The sequence below is a fragment of the Calliphora vicina genome, chromosome 5, assembly GCF_958450345.1.
Source record: "Calliphora vicina chromosome 5, idCalVici1.1, whole genome shotgun sequence".
Taxonomy (NCBI): domain Eukaryota; kingdom Metazoa; phylum Arthropoda; class Insecta; order Diptera; family Calliphoridae; genus Calliphora; species Calliphora vicina.
Window position 1 is genome coordinate 98,161,835 of NC_088784.1, and position 19,713 is coordinate 98,181,547.

General features: G+C 30.0%; 1 protein-coding gene and 1 long non-coding RNA gene across 2 annotated transcripts in view; one reads left to right on the forward strand and one right to left on the reverse strand.

Moving 5' to 3' along the window:
- LOC135960869 (uncharacterized) overlaps nucleotides 1-19,713 on the forward strand; it is a 64,008-nt gene that overhangs the window by 19,649 nt on the left and 24,646 nt on the right. The window lies entirely within an intron of this gene.
- Nucleotides 18,340-18,793, reverse strand: LOC135960304 (chymotrypsin inhibitor SCI-I-like). The gene is made up of 2 exons (XM_065511563.1): nucleotides 18,656-18,793; nucleotides 18,340-18,594 (listed from the first exon to the last, which is right to left on the reverse strand). Exons 1-2 carry the CDS (start codon nucleotides 18,735-18,737, stop codon nucleotides 18,413-18,415), a joined length of 264 nt encoding a protein of 87 aa, XP_065367635.1. The 5' UTR covers nucleotides 18,738-18,793; the 3' UTR covers nucleotides 18,340-18,412.

The following is a 19,713-nucleotide window of genomic DNA, read 5'->3' on the forward strand; positions in this document are numbered from 1 at the left end:
AATAAAGAGTTGTTACAAATTGTTAAACTGATGGTCACTTTGATTTGCAATTAAAAGAATACATACGTTTTATTTAACGGAAATAATCCACCATTTTTAAAAGGTTAAAGCGTAGCAAGTAGATGTTAAGAAACCTGAAAGTTTTTAAAAGTGTTTTAGAATTATTCACTTTCACATCTTCCTTAATTAAAGACTTTAATTACACTTGAATTAGACTTGAATTACACTTGAATTATACTTGAATTAGACTTGAATTACACTTGAATTAGACTTGAATTTCAGTGAAAATGTTTAATGGGCAGTGACTGTTGTGTAGATCTTAATAAATAAAGAGTTGTTACAAATTGTTAAACTGCTGGTCACTTTGATTTGCAATTAAAAGAATACGTTTTATTTAACGGATATAATCCACCATTTTTAAAAGGTTAAAGCGTAGCAAATAGATGTTAAGAAACCTGAAAGTTATTATATCTTAAAAGTGTTTTAGAATTATTCACTTTCACATCTTCCTTAACCATTTTCTTACTTACTTTTGCAAATGTTACCCCTCTTGAAATAGATAAATTTTGTATACCTATCACATTTCTAAATCTAACACAATAATTTGCTTTATCTTTTGCCATGACATTTTTTTCTCTCTACTTTCCCTTTCCTACACACTTCTAATATAAATAAGTATTTGATAAGAAAATGTGCCAAATCGAAAAACATTTCACAGGAAATGACATACTTAATCTACTCCCCGGGTATGAAAACGTATTTAAAGTAAATTAATTTCAACTTATAAACTTTGTGTAGGCGCATGAAATACATTGACAGTGCTAACAAACACACAAACGAAAATTATATTTTTGAGAACTTCAAGTGGGTTATATTTAAGATGCCAACAAAATTTCTTCAAAACTTTTAGCTGGAGGTGTACGTACTGTAAGAAAATATAAATTAGAAAATAAAATAATAGAAAACACAACCATAACCATGATGCTAAACAGAAATTCTTAGCTCACACACCAACTCTCTGGCTAAGTTTTATGTTTCTAATTAAGAAAATTGGAAAAAGAACTTTGAGTAAAAGAAAAAAAGTATCACTAAGTTGGATTCTTACTGATTCTTACTTTAATGAGGAACATTTAAGAGAAATTTTTCGATTAAAAGAAAAAAAGTACCATTTATTTCCCCTTTAAATACCTACGGGTACATTAGAGGAAATTACCCCTACAAAAGCTACCTATTTTCTATTTTATTAAGGCTTAAGTTTTCAAAGACATTTTTTTTAAGAAATTACTAAATATAAGTAAAACGCTATGGATCCTTACAACTGAAATTATCCTCAATTTATTTCTCTTTCATCTTTTGCTCATAATAACTAAACATAACCATTTAAGCATCAAAAAAACCCCTTTTTTATTAACCACAAAATAAGCTTTTCTCAAACATTTAACCATCATGTAGATACATAAATGTTAATATTTGTCAATTTACATGAATGCTAATTTAAGCCACAATTTAGAAGGTTTTACAAACTGTCAATTTTGATTTTAATCTCAGCAGTAGCAGCAGCAGTACAAACTCACAACCGCCCATTACATACACACACACCCAAAGATTTTATGATATCCAGAAAATATTCTTGTGCAAAAAGAAAAAAAAAATTCAAACAGAAAATGGAAAAATCCATTTAAACTCATTTGACTATGAATTTGAATTTAAAAGCTTAAATACACATACACAAAAGACCTGGAATCGGTTTAATGAAAGACACAAAAAAGCAGCAAAGTTAAGCAATGAACACAGAGTGAAAAAGAGAAGGATTGTTAGGGAAAACAACAGACAACTTATAAACTCATAAACTGTGTCGCTTGTAGAAGTGTGCTGGATGAGTAGGAAACAAGAGAAACAAACAAAGCATACAGAGCAACAATAAAGAGTAAAACCAGAAGCAAAAGTTTTAAATTGAAATTTATCCTTCATTTGTTAGTGGTAAGGCAGTTCTTTCAGATATTATTGTTGATTAAAAATATATAAGTCAATTAGTTACTTTACACATCCTAGGTAATCTAACATGTAGGCAATTGTAACTAAAGCTAGATAATAATTTTGACACTGAATGAAATGTCAATTGCAGGAGGAGAGTATAATAATTATAAATTAATATTCTGTGTTCCCAAATCATTTGATTTTGTTTATGTTCTAATGTCGCGTTATTGTACCTACATCATTGTTTGTCATCATTATAATTTAGTGGCTGAAAATTTTAATTCAAACCCAAATATTTTATTCGGATTTTCAAAATGTGTCTCGTTCGCTATCGTAAGCTTTTTCAAAAATAAATCTAATGTCGCGTTCATGTACCTAAATCACCGTTTGTCATCATTATAATCAAGTGGCTGAAAATTTTAATTCAAATCAAAATATTTTATTTTCAAAGTGTGTCTCGTTCGCTATCGTAAGCTTTTTCAAAAATAAAAGTTTTTATTCTTATTTTTTTTATCTTTTTTTCTTTATTGAATCTTTCTTTCTAGAAATTTAAAATAAGTATTCAAATCTTAACCTAAACTAAATCCAAAGTTGTTATTGCCGCTACAATGTCCACCATGAGTGCTCGTTAAATGATTATCTGGCCAGATCCAGTGTTTCCAATCGCCTCAGTCGTCTATGACCCTCAAATGACAGCAACTCCCTGGCGAGGGGGTTTGGATGATCCATTAGTTTTGAAATGTATTTTAGACTGGAGAGTTTGATCTCCTCGCGTATTATGGGGATATTGAGATCCCTATCGATATTACTATTGCGAATGTACCATGGGGCACCTGTTATTGTCCTTAACAGTACATACATACTTATTTAGATGTTTAGTTAGAACGTAAGCCGAGAGAAAGTAGTAAAGCAAAACAATGCTGTGCAGGAGAAAAATTAAAAAATTAAAAGAGTGAATAGCCATCAAAAATATAGCATGTGGCGCAAACAGCTGCGCGATTGAAAGAAAAATTATACTATTTTACACAAAAATAAAAACTAGTTGGTTTTTGAAAAAACAAATTTCAAAAACCAACAAGTTTATATCTTATCAATATATTGAGCTTTTATAAAGGCGCAATATTACGAAAATACACAGTTTTAACTTGTATTTTTAGTAGTTTTTATTTGGTTTGCTTATTTACTACAATCATATATATATATAATATCTACAATCATGTGAATGGTAACATAAATATTTTATGGTTATATTAAATGCATTTCATTCATTTCAGAAAAATATTGTATTTTTTTTCCATACAGTGTGACTAAATAATACAATTTTCTTTGTAGAGAAGATTATATTCAGTATTTATGATAGATGTGTCTCAGCTTTATAATATAAAAGCTAATTTAGTCCTTAACATGTTTGTAACAATTTTGTAGCAATTGCATTTCTGTAGAAGAAATTGTATTCTAAAACAATTTTTATTTCATATAACGATCACTGTACGTATGATTAATATTAATTATTGACTAAACTACATTAAAGCTAATAACTTTTGGACTAGATTTGCTATAGATTAAACCGATAAAAATAAAGAATTTGTATAAAATGTAATAACTGGACAACTATTTTTTAAATATATATTTTTTTCTTAATTTTTCAAAAAGATAAAATTTTTGTTGTTTTGAAAATTTCCCAAAGCTAAAACAAGAAGCCACTTTTCTGTAGAATAATGTTTCTCTAAAGAGGAAAAAATGTTAAGGACAACCTATTATTTAGAGATATTTTTCTCTAGTGACTCTCTTTCTATAAAGAAAAATGAAGAAGACTTTTATCTGTAGATATTTTTATATAGAGAAAAGTGTATCTAACGAATACACTTTGTCCCTACAGAAGGCATTTTTGTTTTTGAGAAATTTATATCTAAAGGAGACACTTTTCTCTAGAGAAATTTGTTTCTACATAATACACGTTTCTCTGGAAGAATCTATATCTAAAGAAGAGACTTTTCTCTAGAGAAATTTCGTCTCTACGTAGACATTTTTCTCCAGAGGAATTTGTCTCTAAAAAAATACTTTGGAGGTTATGGTAAACATGTACAACTACATTTTTGCTCTGCTTGCTGAAGTAATCTATTCGAGAGTCATTGTCAGTTAGTGCTAATTTGTAATCTGTAGTGCAGTAGTTGAACTTTTTATCACTACAAAGTGTGAGTGTCAATATACACCATTTCAAAAAGTTATGGTCATATTGATTTGATTTTTTTTTGTATTTCATTGCGGACCTTTTTATACTTCCAATCACAGGTCTTTTTAAGCATCAATCATAAGTTATTTTGCACTTAAATTTTAGCTACAATCATAAGTCTTTTTATTTTTATCCAATTTTAGCTACAATCGTAGATTTTTTGTACTTCAATCATAAGGGTTTTTGTACACCAATTTTAGCTTCAATCTTAGGTCCAAATTTGGCTTCAATCGTATGTTGGTTTACTCCAATTTTAGTTTCAATCGCAGGTCTTCTTATAATTCAATCGTAAGTCTTTTAGACTCCAATTTTAGCTTCAGTTGTATGTCTTCTTATACTTCCAGCGTAAGTCTTTTTTTACTTTTTTTACAGAAAAAAGATCTTTCTATACTCCAATTTAAGCATAATGTTAAAATAACTAACCAAATAACTATTTATGTTACTAGCTAGTAGTGATCCTAAATGATAGGTAAAATCTCTAGTTCAGGACAGTCACCCAGACCAACTGGGAAATGCGTACTCAAAGACAAACTTGTATATGCATTAGAGTGTCCCTTAGAATTAAATTTTTAGAAATGTTAAAACGGTACCCGCTGAAAACCTTAATAGCACTTGGGGTCCAAATGACCCTGAACTTTTAAAATCACGAAAAACGCAGTCATTTTTACACCAAGTGCTCTTAAGGGTTGACTTCTATTTTTGAGCTGTTATTGTAAATACTAGACTTCATTTTATATTTTTCTTAATTTTCATCAAAATCGTCCAAAAAATATATAACATTTCGCTATCTTTCCATTAGAAATTCCAAATATTGAAAAATTTTACCTTTGACCTTATTTAAGGGTTAACGTTTTCCGAGTTTAGGAAAACTTTCAGACTATATTTAAAATTACCTTGACTATAATATTCTGAACAGATTTTACTTAACATTAATGACAGTAAGGAAATTGGGCTCATTCGCCAAAATATCGCCAACAAATTAGTTTTTCTTGAAAATCCCAAAATTTATATCGCAGGTACGGAAAACCTATAGGAGGTATTGACATAAGTTTTTCACATTTTTATTCCCTATTATGTTGTCAATAAATCCCCATGTGATGATCAAAAAATTCTGAAATTTGTTTAACAAAAATTTTAAAGATTTGAAATTGGAGTTTTGAAACTGCCGTTAAAAAAAATATTTTTTTTTGGTTATATCTGCGAATAGGATATATTTTAAGTAAGAATAAACTTTAGTTTTACTATTTCTCAAAATATGTTAATTTTGTTCATACATTTCTTGTTCTAGTGGCCTGAGACACGTTAATGGCCTGGCGATTTTTTAATAACTTTAACATTTTTTAACCAATTTTTGTCTTTTATATCTTATTGGAACGACAATTACGTACACATTTCGACTCTTTTAAATTAAATTGCAAAAGTAATTACTTAATAGCAAAATTTTTACAAAAAAACTAAAAAAAACATGTAAGAGAGCTATATTCGAATCTTATATACCCTTCACCAAATTATACTTTAAAATAAATTTTTTTAAATATTTTTAGGTAAACAAAATTTAATTTTTTTTAATTGTTTTTTTTTGAAATTGTTTTTTAATTTTTTTTTAAAAAAGTTTTTTCCAAATTTTTTTTAAAATTTTTTTTTTTTGGAAAAACAATTTGTGACAAAAAAAATTTTTCGATGAAAAAACATTCGGGTTAAAAAATATTTTTCCCGATTTTGACCCATTGTAGGTCCAACTTACTATAGCCTTATCTACATCGTTGCAATGTACTTTGAAATATAGATCATTAGATATCCATATTGTCTATATTAATGACTTAGTAATCCAGATATAGATCAAAAATAGGTAAAAAATCGAGGTTGTCCCGGTTTTTTGCTCATATCTCCGTTATTTATGGACCGATTTTGCTGATTTTAAATAGCAAACTTCTCGAAAGCATGTCTGACAGAATTATTGAAGATTTGGATCCCGAAGATATCTGGGGTCTTCTATCAAAATTGATTTCAACAGACAGACGGACAGACATACAGATGGCTTAATCGACTCCGCTATCTATAATGACAAACTTATATATACCCTTCTCACGAAGGTGAAGGCTATAAAAAGGCATTTTTTCCCCTTGTAAATTCACCTCAAAACTAAATCGAAAAACGGCACGGGATACACGCAGAGAAAAAATATAATTGGGCATGGTTACTGTAACCATTTCAATATTGTTACAAGTTTTTTAACTATATTATAGTCACAGTAACCATTTACATGATTGTGGTAACCATAATATGGTTAACTTACGATTCACATGATTGTCTCAACCATATATATGGTTACAGTAAACATATATATGTTTGTGACAACCATTTATATGATGAAGGACTTATCATATTATGGTGCTCTCGGCTTAAGGCTTATCATAATCTGAGAACAACATATTATGATAAAATTATTCATCATAAATATGGTTGCCACAAACATATATATATGTTTACTGTAACCATATATATGGTTGAGACAATCATGTGAATCGTAAGTTAACCATATTATGGTTACCACAACCATGTAAATGGTTACTGTGACTATAATATAGTTAAAAAACTTGTAACACTATATAAATGGTTACAGTAACCATGCCCAATTATATTTTTTCTCTGCGTGTACCCTTCTTAGAACAAGCAAAAAAATTTGTTGGTAGTATTTTAGGTCATTACGAAAGTTTTCATCGGGTACCGTTTCAGCATTTCAAAAAATTTAATTCTTAGGGACACTCTAATATACATATACGACAATAGAGACCGACTGTCGCTACAGTGGGATCGAATTATTGTTATTTCTATGTATGTGAAGACATGTGTGAGTGGTCAATGATTTATGCAGACAAAGTCGTAATTGAATTACGATATGAACCCTAGAAGGGTCAATGCTGGAGATATCATTGGATTATACTACATCTAAACCTAGTATAATTAATCAGTTTTATAAACATTACCGGTGATCAATGTCGCGACACGATAACAGAGTTCTTTCTGTCTAAATTAAATAATATTGAAATGGACGACATGTGGTTTAAAAAAATTGAGTTACGTCATAAGACATTACCTGATCGTATTCACTCTCTTTAAGGTGATCGTTTCGAAGATCTATGCGAACAAAACCACTCCATTATTAGGTAAGGAAATTCGACGCTGCATCAATGAAATTCAGCCGGATTTATTAAAAATGGTTCAAATATGTGTCCTATGCCAACCACTGTGCGCTATCTACGTCTTGTTTGCTCTCTGGTACAAATATCTCACTCACATAGTCCTTGTGTGTGAGAATGTGTATATTGCCATTCAATACTTAATTTAGCGATGTTATCAATACCTGGTGGAGAGTGTGAGCGGGTGGATTTGTTGTTTTCAATCTCCTTGTTTCTCATCTACTACGTTTCCGGTAAGTGATGTCGGGTAATCAATATGAAATCCGTAACTATGATACAATGAAAAACAACAGATGATGTTGATTTAAGAAAATAACAACAAAAACAAGAACTACGACACAAAATAAAGGATAACAAAATGGACCCTTTTAAGGGTTTGTATTACATTTGAAGTCAATGATGGTTTTTATGAAATGATAGAAAGTTATTGGGACAGAGTTTAATGTTTGTATTTGTGTTGTTTAACAGATGCTGGATGTTACAAAGGAAAAAAATGAACCCCTATTGAAAAAAGTGCAAAATAAAATCAATTTGTTAACATTGACTTTTATGTTCTGTTGCCAATAACTTTTATTACACTTTCTCTCTGTTTCTTTTAGTTTTTTCTTACTTATTTGTGTTGTGGCTCTTATCTTAAGGTACATTACCAACCATAACATTCCTTTACAAAAGTGGTTTGTATGATTGGTTTAACTGGGTTGGTGATGAAACAAATTTTTATGAATATGTTTTTTACTTATGGAACCACCCTAATCCTAATATATGCACCCTGTTTATCTTAAATAAAAATATCTTGTTTGATTATTTTATTGTTTCCAAATAAATCAATATTTTTGTTTTTCATTTTACTTGGATAAACAATTGTTAAAAAGAAAATTTATATTTTGCAAACATTTGCTGTTTGAAATTTTTGTGTTTATCTTTAAAAATATTTTTGGTTATTGTGTATATAGTAGTTGGTCAAATAGTTGAAAAGAAATTATAAATATTTTTTTGGTTTTTTAACAATTATGAAAAGAAATAAAAAAAATTGTTTTATGTATATAAAATGACTTCCTATAACTTATCGATTTCCATTCTACTGGCTACTAGAGCGTATAAGTGTTTTAAATAACTATTTATATTAATTATACGACACCCTGAACTTTAAACGATCTTTAAATAACAAATACACAGGGTACAAGATCGCCAGAAATAAGTGGCATTAAATGGGAGCTACTTCCCCCAAATAGACCGCTTTGGCTTTATAGACTTCATTTTTCTTTACTAGGGCTTAATAGTAAATATAACTGACCGACTCTAAATTATTTGCCGTAAGAAAAGTATAATTCAGAATTAATTTTCACCTTTAAAGGACAGTAATCGGAAATTAACTTGGCCAACTAATACTGGTGGTGAGTAAAGTTTAAAAATGACAGCAACTTGGTCAAGAAATGTATAGTAATGTAATAAAATACACAGCAATATCTATTTGTTATTGAGTAAAATGACTTATGCCTAAATTGAAATGAATATAAAATATTTCAAAGAACTCCACTTCAGAACAGAAAGGGGCCCTAAGTGACAATTGACTGTCCAATAGATTACAGCTGGAGGTTCTAAAGTGCAGAACAAAAAAGTTTAAAGTGACTACATTCTACATTACTTAGAGGCAACTGTGTTCACACTAGATTACCTGGGATGTATAAAGTAACCAAATGACTGCTATTTGCAGTACAAAGAATACACATGGAGACAGCCAAGTAGTTAGACATTAGTGAAATTAACTGTCTAAATGTCGGATGTAATAAAACCGACTCCCAAATATAAAATGCACCGAATAGTGCGTGTCAGTGTCAATAGACATCATTTCGAGGAGTGCAAGTCAGATTGATTTGAATCTTGTGTTGTACTTCAACGCTGGTTTTTTTAAACATCGACTCGTAGGTCATTTTATACTCTAATTTTAGCATCAATCGTAAGCCTTCTTATGCCTCAAAGGTAAGTCCTTTAATACTTCAATTTTAGCTTCAATCGTAGGTCTTGTTATACTTCAATTTCAGTTTAAATCGTTAGTCTTCTTATGCTTCAATCGTAAGTCCTTTTATAATCGAATTTTAGCTTCAATCGTACGTCTTTTTATACTCCAATTTTAGCTTCAGTCGTAGGTCTTTTTATACTCCAGTTTTAGCTTCAATCGTAAGTCATTTTATACTATAATTTATCAGTTTTAGGTCCTTTTATACTCCAATTTAAGCTTCAATCGTAGGTTGTTTTATACTCCAGTTACAGCCTCAATCGTAGGTCTTTTTGTACTCCAGTTTTAGCCTCAATCGTAGGTAATTTTATACTCCAGTTTTAGCTTCAATCGTAGGTCATTTTATACTCCAGTTTTAGCTTCAATCGTAGGTCATTTTATACTCCATTTTAGCTTGATTTAGTTTTAATAGTAAGTCTTTATATACTTTAGTTTTAGCATAAATTTTAGGTGCTTTTATACTCCAGTCTTAGTTTCAATCGTAGGTCTTGCTATACTTCAACTTTAGCTTCAATCATATATATTGTTATTGTGTGGGATTCAAAATAGATGGCGTATTATTGAACGTTTTTTATTTTTTGTTTTAATAACTGATATGTCCTTTAAAAGACTACATATCTGTCATGTATTCTCACTTAGTTATTGAACATTTTATCGTAAAAAAGAAAGTTTAGTTTTGCTTCGAAAATATTGAATTTTGTGCCAACAAAGCGTCATATGCGGGAAGTTTTGCTTTACTTCTTTATTTTGAAAGATCGCCCAGGTCAGCCAAAAAAGTTTGGAGACCATTCAATTCAACAAGAGCTTGCACTATCATTGGTAGCTACTCAAGCAGCAATTTCCAAATGTTTGCGAGCAACAGGATTCATCCAAAAGCAGGAACATTGGGTACCATACGAATTGAAGTGGAGAGAAAGACGATTTTGCATGTGCAAAATTATGCTTGACACATATAAAAGAAAATAATTTTTGAGCCGAATCATTACTTGCGATGAAAAATGAATCCATTACAATAACCCGAATTGTAAGTGATCGTATGTGAAGCCCGGTCAACTAGACGAATCGACACCAAAGTAAAATATCCATGGCGCTAAGGAATTGTTCTGTATTTGGTGGGAGCAAAAGGGTCCTTTTTATTATGAGCTGCTATTAACTGATCAAACATTCACAGGGAACCTGTACCGAATAAACTATAATACTAAACTATAAAACTATAATATTTAATCATGACAACACTTGACCACATTTTGCAATACCTTTTGAAAACTATTTAGAATGAAGTGGTTTGGAAGTTCAGCATCAGCCGCCTTATAGTCCAGACCTTGCCCATTCTGACTACTATTTGTTTCGATCGATACAGAACGCTCTCTCGCACGCTCTCTTTGTAACCGAATATCCAATGTGGGCTTGGTTCGTTCTTGACCTCTAAAGATGAGTATTTCTTTGTCTCGGAATCCATATGTTGCCAGAAAGATGGGAAGAGGTCATAGCTAATAATGGCCAATGCTTTGAGTTATTTTATATTGAACAAATGTTACAAAATGAAAGCTAAACATTTTAAAAAATCTCGCATTTTTATGTGATAAACCAATTTTGCAAATTTTTCAGTGAAGATTACAAAGTGTGTTTTTATACCCAACACCACCATATGTAGTGAGGGTATAATGCGTTTGTGCAGATGTTTGTAACGCCCAAAAATGTTAGTCTAACACCCACCTTAAAGTATACCGATCGAATTAGAATCACTGAGTCGATTAATCGATGTCCGTCTGGTTGGCTGGCTGGCTGTCCATGTAAACCTTGTGCGCAGAGTACAGGTCGGAATTTTGAAGATATTGCGATCAAATTTGGTACATAGGACCAAGGACCAAGCCTATTGAAACTGGCTGAAATCGGTCCATTATTTCACCTAGCCCCCATACAAATGTCCTTCCGAAATTGAACTTTATCGATCTTAAATGTTTAATTTATATATGTATCTACACAAATTGCGCTATTTGTTACGATCGGTTCATAATTAGTCATAGCTCCCATATAGACCCGCTTCCGAAAATCACTTTAACGTGCATAAATCGCTTAAAAATGTTGGTATAATCACAAAATTCAATATAGTAAACTTTCATATAGACATAAATCGCACGACCTAATTTCATGGTGATCGGTCCATAATTGGTCATAGCTCCCATATAAGGCCCACTTCCGAAAATCAATCAAAAATATAAATTATTGAAATTTTTAAAGAAAATTGGTTTTGCTCTTGTACTTAGTGTCGGGCTTGACCGACCATACTTTCTTACTGGTTTTATAATGTTTTCAATATTTTTAGTTCATTTAAAGCAGGATTCTTTAAGTTGAAGGAAATCGTTTCACAAATTGATCAGCTGGTCTTTAGTTTCAACAATGTTAGTTATGAATTAACTGATTAATCTAAGAAATAAGCACTAGAATATTTATAACTACAGCCACGTGTCCCCGAGTGACAGTTGTTTGTGCCTTTATTAAAACTAAATGAAACATTAAAAAGCAGTGGCTGGCATGTATAGCTACCAGGGGCAGCTCAAAATCGATTATTTAGCTGTGAATGAATGGGAAGGAAGATAATTAATAGCTGGAAAGATTATAAAAGAGAAGGGCATATTGTTTATTATAATTCATGTTCTCTTAATGCCGATCACTATTCTAAAGCCTTCAAAGTTAAGCAAAACTAAACAAGATTTCCATGTTTATTACTTTTAGTCTACTTCAAGGTATACTTATAATTTTACAACTTGACCAAACTTAAATTATGTTTTTTTTTATTTTGTTCGTCTTTACCTGGCGACCATGTTGTACAACATCATCATTAACAAATGTTTTCGGTCATGGTTTCAAGCTACAGTAAAATGAAAAACTTTGATGCTTTTAAGAGCAATGACGTAGTAGATTTTTTAGAGGTAAAATGTTTCCTTGTTGAAATCTTTGCAGACTCATTTTCGGTTTGCTTAATTTTCTTTAACATTTTGTGGATGTTAGTTGTTTTATGGCTGTAGGTTTTCATTTTCATTTCATTTTCTCAGATGTTGTATACTTTTAAGTAAACAAACATAAATTGAGTTGTAAACGAAACCTGTAGCTCTTGGAACTAGTGGTCCAATCAATCTTGAGACCCTTAAATATTACCGACTTCGTCAATTAAAGTTCTCTGTATAACTATTTAATTGGGAATTCACTAGTGTACGATGGGTGACTGGTTGCATGAATAAGAAAAGTAGCGTAATTCAATTGAAACCCTCTATATAACTTCACATAATAAAAAAAAATACTGATAACATGAATGACAACATAGCTACTGCTAAGCGGACAATTGCCACCTTTAAATTTGCAGGGAAACTACCGAAAATTGTGTTTGTTTGTGTTAAGCCACACAAACACTCATGCATCTATAAAACTTTACTCATGGCACAATAAACACATCCATTTTCATTTTCATTTCTACCTTTAAAACTCAAAGCTGCACGAAAGAAACAATTGATGAATTTTCTTTTCAATCTCTCCATTTTTGGACCTTGAGTACATTTTCGTTTTGCTTCTTATTCATGTGAACTACATGCCATAAATTATGTTTTATTTTCTTTTTACAACAAAAAAAAATATCAAACCATTGACAAACATAAAAAGAAAAACAGCACCAAAAATTAAATAAAAACTGAAAACTCTGTAACTCAGTAAAATCTGTGAAATTTGTTTAAGTTTCAAAAAAAAGGTTGAATTTTTTTTTTAAGGGAATTATATTGTTCATCAAACGAATGTGTACACTTTGAAGGTGGCCCCCAAAAAAGGTTGTGTTTATTTTCTGCTTAAATTAGATTTTGCTTTAACTTAATACAACATTTCTCAAAATATTTGCTCTAGTGAGGAAATCCGGAAAAATTCTTCTTAAATAATTGCACATACATATGTTATTTATGTACAATTTTTATAACCTCCATCACAACTCGTGGTAAAGGACACTTACTATTACTGAGAAATATTTGTCTGAAATCCTACAAAGTATTTGTATTGCTGAGCCTTATGAAATTCTAAGTCAGGGTATGCCAGTCTCTAGGTATGTGTAAAACACGCTCACATCCAAAATACACACACTAAATTAATGAGATTTCCTCCAAAATGTCTAACATTGTCCTAAGCAGTTTGGTATTGAAAATGAACAAAATCTGTTCAGTAGAAAAAAATTTTGTATATCAAAATGTGAGGCAAACTCGAAAAAATTTAATGTATTTTTCAAAAATAATTTTCAACTGGTTTTTGTACATGTCTTCTAAAGAAACAGCATTAATTTTTGATATCAAATGAAAGGCCTTTAAAAGGCTCATAAAATGTAATAATCATGAAGGAAACCTGGGGACAAGTGACACCAGTTTAGTCGACTAATTTGGTGGATTTTTGACAACATTTTCAATGAAAATTTTTATATATGTCTTTGATAAGAAAAAAATAAATAAAATGCACTCGCGGTAACGTGAACTAATTAAAACCAAGGCAGTTCATGTTAGTGAAATTGTTCACGTTAGCGATTGTCGAATTTCATTGGAAAAATATAAAATTTAAACGCTTGAACGTGAAATTCTTTTATTATTATTTTTATTATTAAAATATAAAACAAAAATTATTGATTAAAATGCATTACAAATCAAAACGAGATCACGAGAAAATATACATTGAAATAAAATTACTCATTCGCTGCCATAAAAAAAATTAATTTAGAGGATACAAACACATTTTTTAAATAAGGGGATTCCCAAAACTTTAAAAATCTAATTTAATGTACATATGTATTTCAGTGTTTCAGTCAGCTTAGAAAACAAATGCAGTGAAAAACAAGTAAGAAAGTATGGTCGGTCAAGTCCGATCATATAATACCATACACTAAGTAAAAGAGCAAAAACATTTTTATACCCTACACCACCATAGTGGGGAGGGTATTATGCGTTTGTGCAGATGTTTGTAACGCCCAAAAATATTAGTCTAACACCCACCTTAAAGTATACCGATCGACTTAGAATTCTGAGTCGATTAAGCGATGTCCGTCCGTCCGTCCGTCCGTCCGTCTGGTCGGCTGGCTGGCTGGCTGTCCATGTAAACCTTGTGCGCAGAGTACAGGTCGCAATTTTGAAGATATTTCGATCAAATTTGGAACATATTATTTTTTCGGCTCCACAAATTCCGCTCCAAATAAGTTTTATATACACAAAATTCATGTCACCAAATTTTGTTACGATCGGTCCATAATTAGTCATAGCTCCCATATAGACCCGCTTCCGAAAATCACTTTAACGTGCATAAATCGCTTAAAAATTTTGGTAAACACACAAAATTCAACATAGTTAACTTTAATATAGACATAAATCACACGACCTAATTTCATGATGATCGGTCCATAATTGGTCATAGCCCCCATATAACCCCACTTCCGAAAATCACTCAAAAATATAAATTAGTGAAATTTTAAAAGAACAATTTTTTTTTGCTCTTTTACTTAGTGTAGGGTATTATATGGTCGGGCTTGACCGAATTCAGTTAAATGTTCTAGGGATCAAAATGATCAGAGAAAAACACTATCATACTTTATTTTTATTTTCCTGTATATTTGGTATTGACTTACCATAAATATACATTTCATAGTTCACTACAATATATTTTCCATTTAGTAAAATTTTTCGATACATTTTCTGTTTAGAAAATTTAGTCAATACATAATTTAGTCGGTAATTTTCTTTAATGACTATTTACTTGGGTGGTTCCAATTTACATATTATACCCGTCACAGCCTCAGAAGTGAGCATACACCAGTGAATTTTTTGATGTTTTTAAGATCATAAAAATCATTATATTCCGACTTGAATCTTCTTTTTTTCAGAACCTTATCTATTATTCAACTCAATCTCCATCAAACCAAAACTTTTGAATTTGAATCGATGGATAGATTTTAGGATTTTCATTATCTTAAAAAAATCAAATAATTTTTGGTGTTTACTCACTTTTGAGGCTCAATGTAAGTTTGTCATTCTGTTTGTAATTTCTACATGTCCGTCTGTATGTTGAAATCAACTTTCCGTAGCCTCCAAATAACCTACATGATTCATAAATCTACAAAATCGGCCCACAAATGGCTGATATTAAACTTAAATTTTTGGCCTATTTTTGATATATATTTGGATTACTAAGTCACTAATATAGACAATATAGATATCTAATGATAGATACATATTTAAAACTTCATTGCATTGATGTATATAAGTCTATAGTAAGTTGGACCTACAATGTGTCAAAATCGGGAAAAATAATTTTTAACCCGATTTTTTTTTGTCATAAATTCTTTTTCTAAAATAAAAAGAATTTGGAAAAATCTTTTTTTAAAAAAAATAAAAAACAATTTCGAAAAAAGAAGATTTTTTTAAAAACAATTTAAAAAAAATAAATTTTGTTTATTTAAAAATATAATTTGATGAAGGCTATATAAGATTCAGCACAGTCGAATGTAGCTCTCTTACTTGTTTTATCTATATCTGTATTAATAAGTCTTTAATTGCAAAGTAAGTCGGACCTAAAATGGGTCAAAATGGGAAAAATACTTTTTAACCCGTTTTTTTTGAAAAAACATTTCTTTTGTCCAATTAATAAATTATTATACCCTTCACCTTCGTGAGAAGGGTATATATAAGTTTGTCATTCCGTTTGTAATTTCTACATTTTTCATTTCCGACCCTATAAAGTATATATATTCTGGATCCTTATAGATAGCGGAGTCGATTAAGCCATGTCCGTCTGTCTGTTGAAATCAATTTTCTGAAGACCCCAGATATCTTCGGGATCCAAATCTTTAATAATTCTGTCAGACATGCTTTCGAGAAGTTTGCTATTTAAAATCAGCAAAATCGGTCCATAAATAACGGAGATATGAGCAAAAAACCGGGACAACCTCGATTTTTTTACCTATTTTTGATATATATTTGGATTACTAAGTCATTAATATAGACAATATGGATATCTAATGATAGATATTTAAAAGTACATTGCAACGATGTAGATAAGGCTATAGTAAGTTGGACCTACACTGGGTCAAAATCGAGAACAATATTTTTTAACCCGAATTTTTTTTTTCATCAAAAAATTTTTTTTAAAAAAAAAAAAAATTAAAACCTAAAAAAAAAATTAAAAAAATTTGGAAAAAACTTTTTTTTAAAAAAATTAAAAAACAATTTCAAAAAAAAAAATTTTTAAAAACAATTAAAAAAAATTAAATTTTGTTTACCTAAAAATATTTAAAAAAATTTATTTTAAAGTATAATTTGGTGAAGGGTATATAAGATTCGGCACAGCCGAATATAGCCATCTTACTAGTTTTTTTTTTTAATTTTTTTAAAAAAAAATGTGCCATAACATTTGTTTACTAATATTTCTTTATTGAGCTTTATCTTTTTATATTAAAAACAATGTTTATTTTATTTCCGATATTTCGCTACATCATTGAGTAGCATCTTCAGAGAAACAATATTTAACAATTAATAATTAACAATATATACATTAGAGTTAATTTCGAAAATTTGATTTGCGGGTATCATAATTTTTCTGAAGGTTGTTGCGCAAATAAAAATAATGGCGTCATTTTTTTTGGAAAATTTTCACTCCTTGTGGTGGTTCAACGCACCTAAAGACGAGCATTTTGAGCACATTTTTCTGTAGAGCAAAAACGGTTGTAGTCATTTCAAAATAATTTCCATATTACTCCCCCTTAAAACAGATTTTCTAAATAATGTTTTAATTATTCTTTAAAGACTGTCTCTTTCAGCCATTACTGACTTCCTTCCCCCTTTTACACAAAATATCATCAGCACCCTTTCATTAGCAATTTAGTATTTTATCAGTCGTTAATGTTGCTTTTAATATTTATTATTTATTGTTTAAAACTTGTAATGAATGTAAAATGTAATTAAGAAAAATACCAAAAAAACAAAAAAATACATAAACACACATACAAATTGACCTGAATTTTTATTTTTCAGCCTAAAAGGCTGCAAATAAATTGCCTTTCGCTCTCAAGGATGTAACTCCATTTTAGAGCTACTGAGTATATTTTGAAAAAAAGGTCATATTGAAAATAAATAAATAATATTGCTACAGAAAATTAATGAAGGTGAAAATAAGTACGAACTCGTGTAACATTTAAGCGATTTAAAAATGTTGTTTTAATTGTGGTCAAAGTCATCTCAACGAAGATGATAAATTAGTAATAAGAACGAAATTAGAATTAAAATTGAGTTTATTTTTACTAACGTTTAAGGTTTTAGTAAATTTCCCGTAAGGGATTTAATTGGAATAATCGACAAGGAAATCTACAAACAAAGAAATACAATCACAGCTTCAATAAACAAATAGTACCAGGCGAATAAATTATAAGGTGAGAGTGATTCTACAACAAGTACAATATTTTCAAAGACCAGCAGTAATTTCTTTTTGTTTATGTTGTTTGAGTTGTCAAAGGTTAACATGTTGTTTTTCTTGCTTTTGTTGTAGTATTCGCGACACAAACACTACTGATTTTGATAGTTCAGCCTCTAAACAAGTGAAGCAAATTTAGCTATTAAAATAACCTATAAATTAAATTCGTCTTGAAGAAGTACTTCTAATTTGTTTGATGCAGTCTTACATTTTCATCCATAACTTCTTTTTTACTTAAATGATTTTACTAATTTTTAATAGCAAACTGCCTAGGACATTGATAAACGTATTGCATAAATCTCATTAATTTATCTTATGTAGTTTGGACGAGATCGTGTTTTACACACACAGACGGATAAGCTAAATCGTCTTAGAATTTAGTGTAGTTTCATTCCCCACGAAATGTGGAAGAGGATAATAAAAACATTGCTAGCTTAATGATGTTAAAGTTAGTTTATTTATTTTAAAAATTCAGAAAATCCATAAATTGATAATTGGGATAAAAACTTAACGACGACATCTCTGTTCACAGGCAGCACGGGTACACCAACGATTGTTGTTGCCAGCACAACCCAAGTAACGCATTTCACGACATTGGCGGGAACGAGCATCGTAATGCCACATGGTACGGGGGGTACAACGGGGACCACGACGACCCACATTACGAGCACCAGTACAAGAAGGATTACCTGGAAAAAGGAGTTTAAAATTAAGTAAACATTTTATTAAATTAAAGAAAATAAAACTTACGTGGTCTGCCCACACATCTTTGGGCCGAGGTATAGGCCACCAAAGCCACCAATAATAATGATAAAATGTGCAAGAATTTCATTTTGATTTAAGTGAACAATTAAATGAACCGATAAGTGTCAAGTTGTTTATGTTTCTAGTTGACAGAGGGAGCTAGTATTTATATGAAAATATTAAGGGAGTTGGAAAATCCAGTTCAATTGTTTAAAATCATAACAGCTGCTATAATTTTAGTTAAATACACCTATTTATTTGTGTTTTTAAGAAACATCTGTTTTCTTTAAAAAATAATTATGTCAATATTGAAAAACAAATACTGTTTATTGGCTTTAATAATTGTATTTATTTTAAACAAATGTTTGTGTAAAAATCTGTTAAATTTTGTTTCAAAAAATACAATTATTAAACATTTTGAAACAGCAAATGTTGCTCAAAAATATGTTTCACAATTCTGTTGACTAAATCCTAACTAGGGCCTTGGGTAATATAGAGACGAGACTTAATTGTCAAAAACCTTACTCTTGCAACAACAAAATAAATGTTAGTCCATCTATGTTGCTGTATCTTGTCTCTCTATATATGTAATTCTCTATGACTAGAGCTGTAAACAAATAATCTCAAAAAAAAAGGTTTTTCTTAAGAAACATTTGGAAACATGTTGATAAGTCAGACACTTATTAGAGAATTAGTTATAGACAAAAGGGTCCAAATTAACGCATTCGATATGGAGTAAAATGTATAATATTTTTTTTATTTGTAATTATGGCATTCGATATCGAGCAAGAAATTTATTATAATTTCGTTAAAGAAATTATTATTCGATATGAATTCTGATTCTATCATGAATGCGGTAATTTTACCCCAGATCTTTTATTTATTTAGTTAATTTAGTCTATGTATATAATCTTTACAGACTGAGTGTTAAATTATTAAATTTTTCTTAATAAAAATAATGTTAGTTGTTTAAATTTATAATAATATTACGTTTTATATCATCAACGTTAAAATTACAAAATAATTTCCTAAACGGATCTGCCTTTTCGTAGTTTGTTCGAAAA